The sequence below is a fragment of the Anoplopoma fimbria genome, chromosome 18 (assembly GCF_027596085.1).
Source record: "Anoplopoma fimbria isolate UVic2021 breed Golden Eagle Sablefish chromosome 18, Afim_UVic_2022, whole genome shotgun sequence".
Lineage (NCBI taxonomy): Eukaryota > Metazoa > Chordata > Actinopteri > Perciformes > Anoplopomatidae > Anoplopoma > Anoplopoma fimbria.
Genome location: NC_072466.1, coordinates 3,487,667 through 3,507,232, shown reverse-complemented (window position 1 = coordinate 3,507,232; position 19,566 = coordinate 3,487,667). Strand labels below are relative to the sequence as shown.

At 38.7% G+C, this 19,566-nt stretch overlaps 1 protein-coding gene across 1 annotated transcript; it reads left to right on the top strand.

Moving 5' to 3' along the window:
- The first annotated feature begins 151 nt into the window (after positions 1-151).
- LOC129106797 (5-hydroxytryptamine receptor 1E) lies at positions 152-18,356 on the top strand. Its single transcript, XM_054618020.1, has 2 exons — positions 152-241; positions 17,136-18,356. Exon 2 carries the CDS (start codon positions 17,220-17,222, stop codon positions 18,354-18,356), a length of 1,137 nt encoding a protein of 378 aa, XP_054473995.1. The 5' UTR covers positions 152-241; positions 17,136-17,219.
- The last annotated feature ends 1,210 nt before the right edge of the window (positions 18,357-19,566 follow it).

Genomic DNA, 19,566 nt, shown 5'->3' with positions numbered 1-19,566 from the left:
GACGGGAGGAGAGACCTCAGCATCCTCCGCGACACCTCATGAAGTTCTCCTGCATCCTCTGCACGGACACATGGATGACAGCTGACCTTCTGCGGATTATTGCATGATTGCGTCATTAAATGATATATTTTTCCTCTTGCATCACACTGAGAAGAAAAGAAAACCCACTGCAGCTTTGTGCAACAGGACATGATTCTCTCTCAAACATGCGGGATTAAAGATGCGGTGACAAAACAGAATGGTAAGTTTTTATTAGACTTTGAGCTGTTTTTTGGGGGTTTTTCATGAGAATGGGTGTAGATGTGGTGTAGTAGGGTGTGCTTGTGTTGCCACAGGTGCCCTGTCTGTCTGTCAGCACACAGCCTGCTGCACACCACCGGTCATAATACAAGCCTCCCTCCAGCAGCTGCTCTTCATTGATGGTTTGTTCTGTGGATGAACAGTCAGCTGATATTCTCTGTGTTTTAGGAAAATCATGCAGCTACTTCCTATTCTACTGAAAGAGGAGATCCAAAGAAACACTTTAAAATAGGCTACCATAAAATCATGATTTAATAAATAGTATTTATTTAAGTATTTATTTGATTATCATTTTATGGCTAATTTGATTTAACCAAATTGCTTTGCTGAGTAGATTACTGCTTGAAAAGCTTTGGGTTTCTGGATTGTTGGTGAGACTTGTATGATCAGGTAACTTGTCATAAGTGCCTTCTTTTAAATACATATATCAATACACTAGTATTGTTCTGAAACAAATATTCAATTAATTCAATGAGACAATCAAAAGAAAACTAATCGATAACAATTTGTATTTAATTCTCATTGACTGCTTATAAGAAGTTGCTGTAGTCATTGTAATGTCACCCATTGGTTTGGGGACTGATGTTTTGGAGACTCTAGTTCGTCGCCATCTTGGTTTTTGGCAATCAGGAATGTAACTAGAGGGTGGAGAGTAGTACTGTGACCTCTGAATAAGACATTTACAGGCGACTGAAATGTTACAGTTTACTTTCATGAACTGAAAACAAGTGTTAAAGTTAAAGACGAAAAAAGGCACAACTCCCAGACTGGAATCGCAAGGTAGCCCCCCCCCCAAAGCATACCCTGCTTTATGGTCTGTTTGACTCTAAATGGAGCATCATTTACTAAATGAACATCATGCTGTGTTGAAGAAGACTTGAAACTAGAGATTGAGACCATAAACTCATGTTTACAATGTTTACTGAGGGAATAAATCAAGAGAGAAGTAGAGTCATTTTCTCATAGACTTCTATACAACCAGAGGAGTCGCCCCCTGATGGACAGTAGAGAGAATGCAGGTTTCATCATGGCAGGCTAAATGGAATCATGTTTTTTGGATTGTTCATCAGACAAAACAAAGATTTTTGAGACTATTATTTAATGCAATCTAACATTTAGGGACAAAACCATTCATTTAAAAGATCAAATAATAGATTTACCAATAATGACAAAAAAACAAAATGCAGCCAGGTCTATATTTAGGATTTCAGGCACTCTGATGTCATGCTTCCACGTCCTGCTCAAAAAGATTAGCTCAAAAAAAAATTATTTCAATATATTCAATCAGCCAATTAAATACCCGTTAACTCCCAAATTCCCAGAAAAGGACGCATGGACATGACGTCATGATCCTCAGTGTTTACAGCACCAGGTTGAGGCACAACTTGAAATAGCCTACAGCTGTTTTTTTGTGAGAAATGACTGTGTCTTTTAGAACAATGCCTATTGTTTGATATTTCTACAGCTGACATTTTTTGATGTGTGCTCCATCAAAAGAATATCTGTTGGATTGAAAAAGTACGTAGGAAGTATTCTGGGTGTCTGTAGTTGTGTCTAGCTCTTCGTCAGACTTCTGTGTGTGTGTTATGGATCATGTCAGACTGAGGTCAGAAAGGTAGGAAGTTAAGCTGAATGGCTATTCTGATGAGTTTGTATATTCAGAAGTGCTGCTTGAATTGGTTGAAGTGGAGAGTGGGTGCACTGAGTCACTGTGTGTGTGTCTGTGAGGGAAATAGAAAAATTAGAGGTAGAGTAGGTAGATAAGTATACACTCACAAATGTTCATGTTCAAGAGACCAGGCCTTCCTGTTTCTTTCAGTATTTTTTGATGAGAGCAAAGGAGGAAGTCAGGTGATGATGTTATAGAGAAAGCTTTAACACTGGACAGCCAACGTTGGTTTCTTTTAACCACCATGACGTTCCATGACGGCAACCAAGTGGTTATTATTGTAGCCATGAGAATGTAGTTCTCCGTACCCTCATTAAATAGTAATTCTAACCAAAACCATGATGTTTCCCATCCTTAAGAAAGGTGTTTTTTGTTGGATTTCACCAGAATCTGACCCGGTGGCACCGATAACAATCATTAAGAATAACTATATAGAAATAGACAATAATCTCTCTGATGGTCTTGTCAGTGGAACCTTATTAAATTAAGACAGTTTCATGACCAGTTAAAAGTTCCTTGCAGCCCCTTTAACATATTGGAACGCTTATGATTACTTTCGGCAAATCTGCAATCACATTTGCCCAATGTGAATGAACAATTCCAAAAGTATTTCTCTATGGGGAAAACAAAGAAATAATGAAAATGAAGGGGCTTCTTTGTATTAGAGAAAATCCAACTACTTGTAGTGCTTTCATTCTCTGATAAAGGAATACAGCTGTAGCTGTGGCCACCCTCATGGCCTTTCTTACTGAAGCAATCTCTCCATTAAAGAAGTCCTTGGGGATTCTATCATCCTCCATACGTTTGCACGCCACTAAGGCCTCTCTGCTTGAGGAGTAGGAACAGCAGTGGGATCTTTGTTTGTCACATATTACCCCTGCTGAGCAGATTATTCAGGCTCCTTCTGGCTCTTTGGTGTGTTTTTTGGACAACAGTGGAGCTCTATGGCACAAAGGAAGAAGATGTGACAGGCCGTGGTACACACACTATACTTGTACGTAAGATAAATCCATTGTTCATTGTACATGGGGCTTATTGACAATCAGGGAAACATAAGATATCACTACATTTAGCTTTAATAGACAATTTTAAGTGCATTATCTTCTTTGACATTAGCAGAGGCAAGGTTGCCCCCCTCAAATAGAGATGGCCACAATTTACATCTTGCAATTTGCCAGATATTAAACAACTGACAAATGGTTTGTTCCACCTCTGAAAATACATGAAGCACCAACAAAAAACCATCAGACATGAGCGATAACGATCAGAACGTCCCAGGTGAAGTAATGAAAAATGAAATGGAACCCGGGACACGATGTGCAGACAGTTTTGCAGCTCAAGAACGGAGTGGTAGGATTATGCTGCATGTGTCCAACTGAGTGTTTGTCCCTCGGCTGTATTAAGCAGCACTGGAGGAATCATTACAGATAAGACATGGGACGGAGGTCTGGAGATAAATGAAAGTATCACAGCAGGAGAAAATAAGCTTCCAGCACCACTCAAAAACAACATCAGATAATTGCTTTATAAATGCACTTCAGGTGTTTAAAAAAAAAAAAAAAAAAGGATGCAAGCAGGTCACTTTTAAAAGAATAGCTGAAGGTATTGAAAAGAAGGACATTGGAAGGGAAGAACAGTAGTAGAAGAAATTCATTTTGTAAAGAAGGAAATTAAAAACTGTATTATAAGAATAATCAAATAACTCTAGGACAAGTAAAGTTTGCACTGAAGTTTAGAAGATGGAGACTTAGCAGGTCATACTTCTAACTTCATACTAATCTGCTACTCTTAAAGCTCCACCTATCAATATTTCTGCATAAACAATTAATCAAATTAATGTATAATGGGAAAGCACCTTAATTGATGGCAGGCAGAACTTGCACTGCATCATAATGTTGCACGTTTAGCAGATGCTCTGCTCACGCACAAATTGTTGAACTTTTTTTTGCCATAATGTGTGCCTCATATAGCTATGTTCAGATGACCACCAATTAAAACTGTAAAGAAATACAGTTACTCCTATTTTGTATTTAGGTTTGAGCTAACTTTTTCTGTTTTCAGAGGTGGAGTTGATGTTTAGGAGCTTTCTGAATTCATCACATATGTCATATCGATACAAAGATGACAACAACTGATGACTGCATGTGAACATTTCCAAATCACAGAGGAGGCGAGTGTATGAAAGTCTTGAAAGTCTTGCAACATTTTATGCAGAAGTGTTTGCCACAGAGTGGAATACAAATCAGATTCCTGTGGTAATCTGTCATTATGCCCTCAGCCTGTCACATTATTCATTTTAAAATCTTTATTCAGCCTTTCAAAACACAGCGGTGCTTCATGAAAATGACTAAAGGGAAATAGAGAGAGAGCAGAGTGCAGACGGGCTGCCAAGGTGTGAATATACAACAGACCTGTTAAGCCAACGTCGCACTACATGACTTTCAAAGTCATGCAGTGTGTCACACTCTGGTAATTGGGAGTCTTAAAGATGTTGTGGTTTTCTCACTACATGACTGACCGACATCAGGAGGTCACACACTGCGAGATCTGTCTGGTCTCCAAACTACGTTTTGTCACGAAAACACATTCGAGGAGTAACACGAAAAAAAGACGTGAGATGAGATGCGCGAGACTGAAATTCATGTCCAAGAAATCTGCTTTCCCTATAGTTGTGCTTGTTGATGTTGTCGTTTGCACTATGTTCACAAAATGTCAAAATGTTTCCAAGGCAATGCGCAAGTGTCCTAAACTTGCATTCTCTCAAATGTCCATCAGGGGGCGACTCCTCTGGTTGTATAGAAGTCTATGAGAAAATGACTCTACTTCTCTCTTGATTTATTCCCTCAGTAAACATTGTAAACATGAGTTTATGGTCTCAATCTCTAGTTTCAAGTCTTCTTCAATACAGCATGATGTTCATTTAGTAAATGATGCTCCATTTAGAGTCAAACAGACCATAAAGCAGGGTATGCTTTAGGGCGGGGATACGCCAATTTGCCTCTGATCTTTGGCTTTTGTCTCTGTGATCCAAAAACTGTCTACGAATGGAAAATCAGGGCTAAGATGGTGTGGTTTTTAAAGTTATATTTACATTTAGAGAGAGATTGTTTTCTATGTGTAAGAAAACAGAATGTAGTATTAGAGACCTGACAGGAAATCAAAGGAATAAGAGATGGAAAATGCTCCATGGTGATATCTGGTAATAACATTTTTACCCTATTCATCTGTAGTGACTTCAAAATGTCGTTTTACAAAACATATCTTTAAAGGTTGTTTTTCTACAAATTAGTTTTTTCTCAGACTCTGAGCCAGAAATCTGTAGCTCCTACATACACCAAACCTTCAAGTTTCATTCCTATCAATATTCTGAAGGGGTTTGTTCATAAATCATTCATATCCTGATTCATACAACATTTTACATTACATTACAGTCATTTAGCAGACGCTTTTATCCAAAGCGACTTACAATCAGTGTATTCAACATAGGTATTCAAGAGAACTACTAGTCACCAGAAGTCATAAGTGCATCTCCTTTCTCAAACAAGCATCTAAGAGCATAAACCAGAGCAAAAGTATAGTGCAGAAGCAAATTACTACGGAAATTTTATTACTAAAACATGGAGAAAATGTTTTTTTATTGATGGACTGATAATAACCTTTGACCCTAATCTGTCAACAAAAAGAAACAAAGATTTTGAACATGGCTTTATCCAAAGTTGACATTTCTGTTCTGTAAATGTATGCAAATGTACACATATTTAATAAGACAATGCCTCATTTGCATATTCAAACATACATTTGTAAGAAAACTTGCTTTCTGTAATAGAGAAAATAAAGTTCTCATGGTAAGTAATCAGCCGGGGAATTTTGGTGCTATATATTAGTTAAAAATGTAACCCTATTCACCTTTAGTGTCTCACCTTAATAAGCATAAAAGGCAGAAACATCAGCCTGGAGCTACTTCGATATGAGCTGAATATTATAAAAGCTATGGCATTGACTACGTGTGTGCAATTATTTCAAATGTTTGCTGGTTGCTTTACCATTTATCTGTGAATGAAAAAGCAGTTGTTGGTGAAGGATGTTATGTTACTCACAGGAAAGAGAAGGCCACTGAGACAGCACTACCTGTCTTCCTATCTTTCAAATCAAGGACAACAAATCAATAGTGTTCTTTTTGCAGAAGGCGCCATTGACCGCGGCGGCGTAGACAGACGGGCGGCGTGGCCTCGAATGCTGCCCGTCATCGTCGGCAAACAGCAGCGTAGCTCTTTGATTCCATGAGTCACTCTGCTCGCTGAACGCACTGTTTCCTTTTGCTCATTTAGTTTGTGTAGAAAGTCAAAAACAACACGAGGCAGAGAGGCTCGCTGGTTAACAGATCAACAAAGTGAAGGAAGTGTTTTATGTCACGGCCTCAGCAGAGTTAATCTCATCACAGTATTGACGACGATGGTTACTGTTTGTAATTCCGGGAATTTAAGCCACAATTTACTCATGAAAATGTATTTTTGCTCCATTTTTAAATTTATTTGGGACATTTTTCAGTCATATTTCATCTTTAAATAGTTAATAAATGATTTGATTCTGTTTGTAAATAACTAAAACTTCATTTTTGTATCAATTCCAGATTATAACTTGAATTCTTAAAGACACTGTTGGTTTTTCTGACATGTATGTAACCAAGGACAGAAAGGGAGGACGTTTTAAGATGATGCTGTTGCTGTGTAATCAAGTCCTGAATATCTTTTCTTCATGCAACAACAATATGATATGAGTTTTGTTTCCTAAACCAACAAAAACATTTAGTTTAAGTAAGGAAAGACTGTGTCCATGCTCATAATAAGACAATGTTAGTGGCAAGTCGAGACGGGACTCAAACATTAAACCTGTGTCGTAAAATTCACACCCGCTACACCTCCATCTACCACTCTATAAGCTTCACTTCCACAAATCAAAAATGCACGTTTCCTCTCACCTGCAGTGCTGTTGACCAATCTAGATTGTTTTTATGTGAGTTGCAAAGTTTTGGAGATACCAGCCGTAGGGATGTCTGCCTTCTCTCCAATATAACCGGACTATATGGCACTCGGCTTGTGTTGCTCAAAGCGCCAAAAAGACAAATTTGAAAACTTAAGAGTCGCTACCAGAGCCGTATACGGCGTCTCTACATCACTCCTCCGTCGTTTAAATTATGTCACTTCCGCTCATTGGTTGCGAAAAAGCCAAGATGGCGGCGGTCGTCATCCAAGATGGCAACGGCCAAAACCTTGAACTCGAGGTTAAAAAAATTGCAGTCCACAAACCGATGGATGACGTCACGATGAGTACGTCCACTTCTTACATACAGTCTTTGCTCCGGGCCCTCTGTCTGAGAAGACGGAGTGAAGTGAATGTATGAAAGTACGTTATTTGCCATTCTATTTAATAAAAGGTTTAGCTAAGCTAACTAGGAAACATTTTCGCTAACTCCTTATGTTAGCTTCTGCCTTATTTTCATCTTCATCTTTAAATGTAATTTTTTTAGATGTTGGAATCTATATTTTTCTTATAATTAAAAATCATCCAAACCTCTTTATAGAGCTGCAAACTTCCAAACAGCTGCATGCTGGGGCCAAAACAAAGAGATGACAAAGAACGCCTGATTGTGGAATCAAACCTAAAATTAGCCCCATACGCACTGCAGCCACATCAAACAACAGAGGAGACGCTGCAACAGCAGATCAGTGAAGCAGAGCCGCTGATTCTCCACATGATAGATGGTTGCAGCCTGTGTGTGTGTGTGTGTGTGTGTGTGTGTGTGTGTGTGTGTGTGTGTGTGTGTGTGTGTGTGTGTGTGTCCTGATGCCAAATCGTTCTGTAGAGCCACAGTCAGGAACAGCAGGAAGGACAGATTTATGCTTCCGAGTCGTAAAGCCTTTCACTGCCGTGTCACACATGCTGGTTTTATGTGTTCATTTATACTCATGTTATTTATGATGCCAATGTGTCATGTTTAAGTGAAGTGCATTGTTCAGAATAAGGAATACAGCGAAGCACAAATCAAACTTCACATCTTGAAACTTTTCCTGCTATACCAAACGAAGTGAGACGGAAAAACATTGCTTATCATTAAATAAATAGAAAGGATTTCCGGCAGTTCCTACTCGTTCCTACCCGTTGACCCCTCCATCACAGTGTGAATTACATCCTAGAAGCGACTGACAGTCAATGTCTGAGTGACAAATTGAATGAGTGTATGACATTCCCCTCTGGAGCTCTGAGGAGGGTCCTCATCCCGAGAGGACAGTATGATGAGCCAGAGAGACAAATTTAGAAGTGCACCACAAGTTCTGCTGTATTTAAAAAAAATAAACTGATCATGTTACTTTTAAACTACAGGAGGAAATTAGATTTCAGGGTAAAGAATTATACTATTTTTCAGTCTGGATTGTTTATATTTCATAGATATTGAATCATTAAAAAGTTAATTCCAAAAAATGGATTATAGAATGGAACTTTTGTGAATAAATGATTATGGCTTTGTGTATTAAGTGCCAGTACAATGTCACAGTAAGGAAAAGCTGTTTCTACACTTTAAAGCTGCATTAGTAGATTTATTGACCACTTGGGGAGCGGCGGCAAAGTTAGTTTTGTAGGGAGCGTCCTGCTTCGGATGACGTAATACGGTATTTTCCACAAGAGATTGTGTTGGACCTTGGACTCGTGGTTCCAGGTGCATGCATTTGTACATTTCTAAAGTTCAATGCATCAATCTGGTGCACCTTGAGACGACTAGATCTATTACAACTTGTGCTCCCACAAAGAATGGCAAACAGGATCGGCTCCGTGTTTCTGATGGGTTGCCGATCCCGATGCAGACCATCCATTCGATGGTGGTAACTGCGTCATAACCTTAAGGCATTTCACTTTTACATCAGCGACATCAGATAATCTTATTGTGCATTATAAAGTATTTGGATCCTTTTGAGAAGAGCCCTCTTTCGCCAGTTTGCTCTGTGATTTCTCTCCTCTCCATTTTGAATCGAGCCAGATTGCTTCCTCTTATGATCCATCATACTCTGTTCTTTCTATGATTAAGATGGAGTTTCAGTAATAACTGCATGTCAAAACATCTTAGTGGATGTGAAATGAAATGAAGCTACATGTGACCCATCCTATTTGTCTCAATCTACTTCATTTCAACACTTGTCGTTTGTTCCATTTTCTTTCTGTCCATACGGTATTAAGTGACATGACTCTTTCTGACTTCGCCTTCTCATTTTGCACTTTCCCTCTGCGTTCATGTCTCCTCTCTTTCTCTTCAGTAATGCGTGTTGCATGGTTCCGTCGGAAACAGAGCGGTGTGAAATTATTGCTGAGTTCCAAAGACAGAAACGTTTAAAAGGTTAAGATGTGTGCATGTGGACCGCATGGTGCCTCGCTTTCTTAAATAGCAGACGTGCCAGAATGTTGGCAGTTTTTTGTGACGTGAAAATCACCGATGCAATCTCCACTTTTGGAAAGGTCATCCGTTTCCAGGTGATATGACAGCTGAGTAATGGCCCTCACTGGCGGGCTCCCCTGGCGTGACCGGTTATTCTGCAGTGATTTAGGGCTGACGTCCTTCAAGTATCACTCTGAAATGTCCCCTTGTTACAAAAGTCAGTGTCCTATCAGAGTCTGAATTACTGCTGATTACATTTAACTCCAGCAGCATCTTCATGTTTGCAGAACTGTAGAAACATAGTCAGAACTGTAGACGGGGCGGCTGTGGCGTAGTGGAGAGCAAGGTAGTTCTCCAATCAGAGGGTCGGTGGTTCGATACCCGGCTTCGGCAGTCGATGTGTCCTTGGGCAAGACACTTAACCCCAAGTTGCTCCCGAAGGCTTGCCATCGGTGTGGACTGGATGATGAATGTTAGTTAGAGTCTGATGGTGGCACCTTGCATGGTAGCCTGTCATCAGTGTGTGAATGGGTGAATGATATGTAATATACTACTGACTGTAAGTCGCTTTGGATAAAAGCGTCTGCTAAATGACTGTAATGTAATGTAATGTAGAAACATTGTCAGATTGAGGAGAGATATATCTACATGTAGACACTTTGCTTATTAAAGTGCTCTTCTGTAGAAATTAATCATATTTATTCTGTGATAAACTGATGAAATATGTCTTAACTGATATAAATGGACCTCAGTATATGGTTTATTAGCAGCGTCATTAGTGGTTTGTCTGCTATGATTTATTTTGTGGATTATTCATAGTGACAAGCAGCTATTTCTGTAACCATCTTGCAGGGATGTTGTACAAAAAAAAAGAAATCTGAGAGCAGAGGAGTAATCTGAGTAAAGAGGAGAAATCTGAGAAAAGAGGAGAAATCTGAGAAAAGAGGAGAAATCTAAGAAAAGAGGAGAAATCTGAGAGCAGAGAAGAATTCTGAGAAAAAAAATGAAATCTGAGAGAAGAGGAGAAATCTGAGTAAAAAGGAGAAATCTGAGAAAAGAAGAGAAATCTGTGAGCAGAGAAAAAACCTGTGAGCAGAGGAGAAATCTGAGAAAAGAGGAGAAATCTGAAAAGAGAAGAGAAATCTGAGAGGAGAGTAGAAATCTGAGAAAAGAGGAGTAATCTGAGAAAAGAGCAGAAATCTGAGAAAAGAGGAGAAATCTGAGAAAAAAGGAGAAATCTGAGAAATAAATTGAAATCTGAGAGAAGAGGAGAAATCTGAGTAAAAAGGAGAAATCTTAGAAAAGAGGTGAAATCTGAGAAAAAGAGGAGAAATCTGAGAAAAAGAGGAGAAATCTGAGAGCAGAGGAGAAATCTGAGAAATGAGGAGAAATTTGATAATAGAGGAGAAATCTGAGAAGAGGGGAGAAATCTGAGAAATGAGGAGAAATCATAGAACAGAGGAGAAACCTGAAAATTGAAGAGAAATCTAAGAAAAACTGATAAATCTGATAAAAGAGGAGAAATCGGATAGAAGAGGAGAAATCTGATAAAAGAGGAGAAATCTGAGAGCAGATGAGAAATTTGAGAGCAGATGAGAAATTTGACTTTCACTATCAAACAAAAAAAGCCCAAGTGTAAGGAGAAGGTCTGAAATATATCTGAGTGCAGGCATACAGTTTTAGCAGAAATCCAAGCGGAGGACAGGACAGGATTTTGAAGGACAGCATTACACAATCTGAAATGAAATCAATACGCTGTTGTCTTGCTCTTGACTAAAGATAGGAAAAAAAGCTCAATAGTATAATAATTAAACCTTACCCACATAAATGGCCCCTCCATTGCCATTTTTCTCTCCATCATCAGATGTTCTCAGACTTTCCCTTCCTTCCGGGATAATATTTGTTAAACTAACTGAAATAAATCTGTGAAAAAAAGGCTGCAGAAGGTCAAAAGTGCAAGGTATGCAAAACCCCTACGTCCATGCAAAGTGCAGTCCATATTGTGCACATGCATTAAGTCATTAACTGCAGCAACATTTACTAATTAAAATGTATTTGTATAAGACAAAAAAGTGATTGCAGCACATCTCACTGCAGAGATATTAGGAATAGAACTTGTGAAAAAGGTAATTAGGTTGACAGATTAATGTGGGGAGCGTAAATGTACTTCTTCCCCAACACAATACCGTTCTACTACAATAAAAGTCAAGTGAAAGAAGTAGTTTAAGCTCAGCTGTAAAGTGACTTACCTCTGCGATGGTTTGTGTGGTAATGAGACTGGAACCCTGTGAACCAGTATATACTGTATACATAAACCTGTTCCATGATGATGTGACACTTGTCACTCAGAACAGAACGTCAGAGTTCTAGTTCTACTGTCAGTTCTATTGTTTTTATAAATACAAGCAGTGATGGAATGTTACTAAGTACATTTACTCAAGTATACTGTGCTTAAATACAAATTCGAGGTACTTGTACTCTAATTGAGTGTTTCTTTTTCATGCCACTTTCTACTTCTACTCCACTAATATACATTTTAGAAAAACATTGACTTTCTAATCCACTGCATTTATTGGACAGCTGAAGTTACTTTACTTCTTAAGATTTTTGCACACAAAACACACAAACCTGAAACAATTAGCGGATCAATTGATTAACATTAACGTTAATTGGCAACTATTATGATAAGTTGTTTTTTTAATGTAGGGACGACATTGGTATCCGACTCAGCTCTGCCTTTAAAAGATGCAATAAATCTGTGAGAATGCAGCAAAACAAAAAAAAGGAACTAAAAACTATATAAACCTCGAAACTTAATTAATTAATTTATTCTGCATCGCTTCATGATGCGTTGCGATCAATCAAAATCAGCCATTGGTGGACATATTGTGATCTAAGACTCCTGTTTTTGATTGATGAACAAGGATTTGGCCACTTTGCTGTCACATCTGTCATCTTTGATCTTGGACTGTCCAAAATTTAAATATGTAATAGCCACTTTAAGAAGCACATAGAAGTCTTTTTTAATCAACGTACTTATTCCATGGTATAATCTGCTTTAATATATTCTTTTGTCAGTCTCAAGGTTTTCCGTCTGTCTAGTTCTTGAGCCCTCTACTGTACATCTCCTCCCTCAGGATGTGAGGTTTTTAGAGCGCTTGTTGTCACATGGGATTAGCAGAGTCCATGACAGAAGGGAGGTCATGGCCTTAAAGAGGGATAGTCCGCCCACATTGTTACCATCAATCATGCTTTACTCGAGGGTTGAAATTGTTTTCAGGAAAATATTTACAGATTAAATGTCATTTAAACGTTCCTATAGGAGAAATATTATTTCCTGTTTTTGCTTTTTTGCATTCTTTCCTACACTTCTATCTCTCTTTCCTAAACCCTTTCATCAGGCTGTTCTCGTCCAGCATTTTTAACTAAGAATTTATAATTTGTAGAAGTCCCACTAAATTGTTTTGTATGTAATCCACATAATCATGATCATGGAAGTACAAAGACCGTAAGAACCCACACAGGAACCACTCTTCGTTCTCGTTGTGAAACAAAAAGACAATGTTGGTTTATTCGTCACATAACTTGCTTACTTCAGTAACGGCATTTCTGTATATAATTTAACCCAAGCTATGATCTTTTCCTTAACCTAGCTAAGTAGTTTTGTTGCTTAAACCTAACTAAGTAGTTTTGTTGCTTAAACCTAACTAAGTAGTTTTGTTGCTTAAACCTAACTAAGTAGTTTTGTTGCTTAAACCTAACTAAGTAGTTTTGTTGACTAAACCTAACTAAGTAGTTTTGTTGCTTAAACCTAACTAAGTAGTTTTGTTGACTAAACCTAACAAAGTATTTCAAGATCTTAACTAAGTTGTAGTTTTGTTGACTAAACCTAACTAAGTAGTTTTGTTGCTTAAACCTAACTAAGTAGTTTTGTTGTCTAAACCTAACAAAGTATTTCAAGATCTTAACTAAGTTGTTTTCTGTGAAGTTTATTTTAAAAAGACTGTATGCATGTAACGAGTGGAAACTGACGCATGTTGGAGTGACTTTTTGTAAGATATCATACAAACCGCTGTATGACGATACGTTGCTTTCTTTGCTCCTCCATCCTACATCTTCTTTGTCTCCTTCTCCCTTCCTACCTCCTCCTCTCACATGTCGTTTTCTTGTTTCACTTTTTCTTTGCTGTCTAATTTCCTCCTCTAGCTCATCCTCTTCTCCACTCCTCCCTCCTCTGTGACCTCCTCCTTTTCTCTTGTACCAACTCTTTCTCCGGGCTCCCTCCTTCTCCCCTCTTCCACTTCCTGTCTTCCTCTCTTGCCTTGTCGTACCTAATTAAGTCTATCCGTCAGCGGAAGAACCATTACTGGATGCTTGTAATAATAAGTAGCATTAATCATAACTTTCTAATAAAAGAACTACTCGTCTAAGTTGTAGTATGACTAATTCATAGCAGCTACTTCTAATGAGGTGCATGTTAAACTTGAGCTGTTTTTGATGAGTCATCGTGGGCTCAGACCGCTTCAGATGATGACAGCGCTACTTCATCAATAACAGCTGTCCAGTTCTGATTATGGAAGACTAAATTGTCCCGAAAGGGTGTCATATCCCCCAACATCCATCAAGTCTTGCTCCCCCAGTTACAACTGGAGGAGGAGGAGGAGAAGTGAAAGTGCTTTGAGATACAGCCCGTGAACTATAACAATGAGAGTCCTTATAACAGAGAGACAGACGGAGCCACACAGCTCTCCTGCTGAATTGTACTAATAATAAGATAAGTCACTGATGACTCATCTCGGATTCAGAAGAGAAGCAGCTTTTTTTTCTTCTTATCTTTCTCTCAACTCTGCCAAGCAATGAAATGACCACGACACACACACAAACACATAAAAACACTTTGCTGCAGGTGCTCTTTGTTGAATGATTTTCATTTTGTTTGGAGTGCAGCATCACGGTTTCCTGGTTATTCATCAAAAGCCTTACTTACTGAGTAGTAGTGGTTTTCATTGTTGTGTTTTCAAATAAAAGGTTATGAATTGGAGAAATGTCTTCTCTATTTCGATTTGAAAACAGTTTTCTGAAAAAGGTCATTATTAAACGATTTTGGGACTACTGCATATCCACCCATTTAAAAAGTTACAGCCGATTGAATGGGGTTCATCAGGCGGTATTACAACCATTATTGTGCTTCCAAACTGCACCTACGACATAAAGTGATACTTATTGTGTGAATTAAAACCAAACCACTTAAGGTTTGGGAAACAAAACTGCTGGGTTGGGTTTAGGAATAGATTGTTGTTTCATTTAAAATAAGTATGCTTGTATCATAAATTGTGTAGCTTGGTATTAGAGAAGTACGCAAGTTACAGAACAAAAGAAAAGTCATGGTAGCGCCTGTCTCCTCGTGTCCTCGTTGATCTTTCTTTGACTCCACTGACTCCTGCTCTATGACCTTTGACCTTTTGACAGTGAGTGTGCTTAAAGTAGGTCTGGTGTTCACTAGCTTATGTTCTCTTTTTCTGGAGTTATTTCTAATGAGAGTCCAGCCATGTAAGGGAGACCCACTGATATGCTTGAGCATTCCTTGCTGAATAAGGTAGAAAGTGTTTTTCATGAACTTGGGGGTAGTGCCGGACACAGAAGGCCTGAGGCCGGTTGACCAGTTCATCCATCATCACACTCACTGGAGTTTGACTGTATGAATCCTTGTCAACTACATCCTAAGAGAAAAAGACACAGGACATAATCACGTTTATTAGAGAATGCTGTGTTGTCCAACAAAAGTACCTCTGACTATTTACGATGAAGAGCATTTTACGATAAGCTGTACTGAAAGTAATTATTAAAAGGACAGCTCTGGTCTCGAATTGACTTTTCTTCAACTGCCATGTCTGTATCTGTTCATTAAAAGTACTGGTTGCAAAACTGTGCACCAAATATGGCTCCAACTTTTATGTTGCCATGCAACATTTTTGTGAATGTTGCATGGCAACACGCAGAGTGATAAAAAAACATCCAGGAGCTTTAGAGTCGCAGATGAAGCATGCATGTGAAAAAAAATTCACCATGATCCAACACTAAGACAAAAGCCTCAATAAGAGTCCGTCTCCAATGCAGAGGGAAATATGTTCCCATCCTATGGATTAAACACTAACATGCTCACCAAGTCACATTATATTCAAAAGTTACCTTCTCATGTACTCCTTGATTCTTTCATTATATTTAGCATTTTTACACTGTTATTGCGAGCTACTTGAAAATCAGCTACTTAGCACTAAACGACTTTTGGGTTGCCAGGCTGATGTTTATCCCTCTCCAGAAGGACACTCTAGTTTTCTATTTTTAGCTCTTTAGTTCCATCAGGTAGAAAAGTGTTTCTCAAACGGTGAAACGAGAACCCCTACGGGTACTTTGGAGTACCGCAGGGGTACGTGAGATTCTTTCTTTTTTTTTAAACAATTTAAAAAAACAATTCAAAAGTAAAGCATAATTCCTAACATTATTATACTATTATAAGTTCAATAAAGATGGAAATCTAAGTTCAATGAACCACATTTAAAAAATGAAATTTTCATTGCAATCATTAACTGCCGTAAAATGTCAACTGCCTGGAGCTTTCAGCCTTAGCATGGCCTTCATCAGAAGAAACACTTTGACAATACATTGCTTATTATGAAACTAAAGGATGGAAGTCAGTCACATGACAACAGGTGGTTGTCTCTGCATCCTTGTTGATCTCTCTCTGGCCGTCCACTGACTCATGGTCTTTGACCTTTGACCTCCTCCCAGTGGATGCTGTGAGTCGTTTTGGTCTGGTGTTTGCGGGCTGATGTTCCTGATGATGTCTGTTCCTGTTGTCCAGTCTTCTAATGGAGGCCCACTCAGATGTCTCTTGTGGTCAATGATTTTCATTTGTGTTAATGAGTCTGCTGTCATTGTTTTTCCTCCCGGTGGAGCTGTCTGTATTCCCAGCATGCCGCTGCTCCAGTCCACCTGTCTGTGATCACCTGTTGTTTTAGCTGATGTTGAGAGTTTGTACAGGAGCAGCAGTAAACCGTGTCCACGGTGACAACGGCTGCTGAGCTGTTGTTGTCAGCGACAGCCTCTACTTAGCTGCTCCGACACTTCTTCTTTCCCTTTCTTCTCTCCACCTAACAGTCTCAGCAGTAACTCACAGCTCCTCAGGCCTTACAGCATCAGTGTGAGAGAGGGGAGCTTCACACAGCAAAATCTTTTCAGCTTTAAATCAGTTTATCTTGCAGAATGAACAGCTAAATCCTATTTTTCCCCATAGAAACATAACATATTGGAAAAGTGCTGCATCGGTCTCAAAAAGAAATAAGGAAATTCTCATTATACAGACGTTAATGGTGATAACAAAAATAGAAGATTGGGTACGCCAGAAAATCAAGGCCCATCTTCTTTGTTATTGCAGTAACATTTCTTATGTGTTTTATGATTAAATTGTTTAGAGAGCACAAAGTCCTTCATAGATCTATAACCTCAGAGTGCACTGGATTTGTGCAATTTTAAACTTTAAAATGTACAGAATTTAAAGACTTTATTACCTCATTCCATAAGATAATCCTTTATTAGTCCCGCAGCGGGGAAAAAAGGAAAAAGCTCACAGGTGAGCAGGAGCTGCTGTAAGAGGCAGCCACTCGCGCGGCACCATTTTTCATCTAAAGCTGCACTTTGGATGTCTCTCATTTATCTGTTTGCCTGTTTTTGTTTTTTCAGAGTGACCTTTGACTCTGGAGGAGGGAGCATTGTCTCCCTGGGAGTGAATCCAGGGAGGGAGGAAGGAGCAGTCCGGGTCCAGGGATGGACATGGAAAGCTTCCCAGGGTGGAGCGCCTCTGGACCCAACATCACAAACTGCACCGCCCCACCTGGCAGCAGCCCGCAGGCGGCCCCGGTCACAGACGGTATGGCGGCGGTGGTGGTCATTCTCAGCCTCCTCACCCTCCTCACCGCGCTAATCAACGCCGCCGTCATCGCCGCCATCTGCACCACCAAGAAGCTCCACCTGCCCGCCAACTACCTCATCTGCTCCCTGGCCGTCACCGACCTCCTGGTGGCGCTCCTCGTGATGCCCATCAGCATCCTCTACATCACCATGGAGACGTGGTCCCTGGGTCAGGTGGTGTGTGAGATGTGGTTGAGCATGGACATGACCTGCTGCACCTGCTCCATCCTGCACCTGTGCGTCATCGCCTTGGACCGCTACTGGGCCATCACCAAAGCTATCGAGTACGCTCGCAAGAGGTCGGCCCGCCGCGCCGCCGTCATGGTGGGGATAGTCTGGGTCATCTCAGTTTTCATATCCATTCCGCCCTTATTCTGGAGGCAGAGGCCTAACAGAGGCAGCCTCCAACAGTGCATCATAGAGCATGATCACCTGGGATACACCATATACTCTACCTTTGGGGCGTTTTACATCCCCATGATCGTCATCCTTATCTTATACTACAGGATTTACAACGCCGCGAAAACGCTGTACCAGAAGCGGGGCTCTTCTCGGCACCTCAGCAGCCGCAGCATGGGCAGTCAGAACTCTGTGGACCACTGCCGTGTCTCCCACACATTTTGCGTGTCAGACTTGTCCAACTCGGATCCCACGCTGGCTAACGAGAAAATCAACACCACCATCCGCATCCCGTCCTTTGAGACGGACGTGGACGGGCAAGAAGAGAAGAACCAGATATGCACCTCGCGCGAGAGGAAAGCAGCTCGAATCCTCGGCCTCATCCTCGGGGCCTTCATCTTCTGCTGGCTGCCTTTCTTTCTAAAGGAGGTCCTAGTGGGCCTAAGGATGGTGCAGCCTTCTCCGCTTATCTCGGACTTCCTGACTTGGCTGGGTTACATCAACTCCCTCATCAACCCTCTGCTGTACACCAGCTTCAATGACGATTTCAAGCTGGCTTTTAAAAAGCTACTCAAGAGAAAAGGGCATGCGTAGGTTTGAGTTTAAAAACAGTGAAGTGAATGTATACACCTTTAAATTAGTTGCAGGCTGTATACTGGAAATATGGAGTGTGATGTTGTGCTTTTCAAGTAAAAGAAGTTACATCTCAACAAACATTGTGTTCTGTGTTTTTATCAATAAAATAATTATTGTATACATATTTATATATATTATCACAATGATATATTATCATCATTATCATTTATGCACTTTCTGTTTCAAATATAAAATATATATATATATTTTTAATATTATATATATTATTATTATTTATTATTATTATTATTATTATTTTTTCCAACTGAATATAAACAGCATGTTGAAAAGAGTCATAAGACAGTCATAGTATAGCATGTTAAATTTTTATTTTATTTTAGCATGTTGAAAAAATGAAATAGTAGTTGGAAAAAAGTGACAGTTAAGCAGCTCCCTGAACTCTTTGTGTATATATGGTGTATTAGTTCTGTGTTTATATATATGAACAAACAAATAAATATATATATATTTAACATAATACATTATACAGGCACAGAGTTTAGAGAGCTGCTAACATTTATGCTCTTTCTGTTTCAAATATGAAATATATATCATTTATTTAGAATATTTGTTTCCAACTGAATGTAAACAGCATGTTCAAATATTTCATAATAAAGTAAGTATATGTTATCACATATAGCTCCCTGTGTTTATAATTATGTTTGTTTATATTTATGCATTTATTTATTTAAACATTTATTTATTTATTTTGCATTTTGTTTATATAACAATATATTTATAATGATAAAATTTATAATTTATTTATTTATTTATGCATTTATTTATTACATGTATTTACATTTATTTGGATAAAATTACATAATACATCATATACAGGCACAGAGTTCAGAGAGCTGCTTATTTATTTATTTATGCATTTATTTATGCATTTATTTATATGCATTTGTTTTATTTATTTATTTATTTATACATGCATTTATTTTTATTTATTTTTGCATTTATTTTATATATTTAACAAATATATTTAAAATATTTATTTGTTTATATTTATTTATTTATTTGTTTATATATAACAAATATATTTATACAATTACACGGAACATAATACATCATATATAGACACAGTGAGTTCAGAGAGCTGTTTATTTATTTATTTATTCATGCATTTATTTATGCATTTATTTATATACATGTATTTATTTGTTTA

What these genes read in the sequence shown, in the direction of transcription:
- LOC129106797 (XM_054618020.1), top strand. Translation starts at nt 17,220, where the DNA reads ATGGACATGGAAAGCTTCCCAGGGTGGAGCGCCTCTGGACCCAACATC.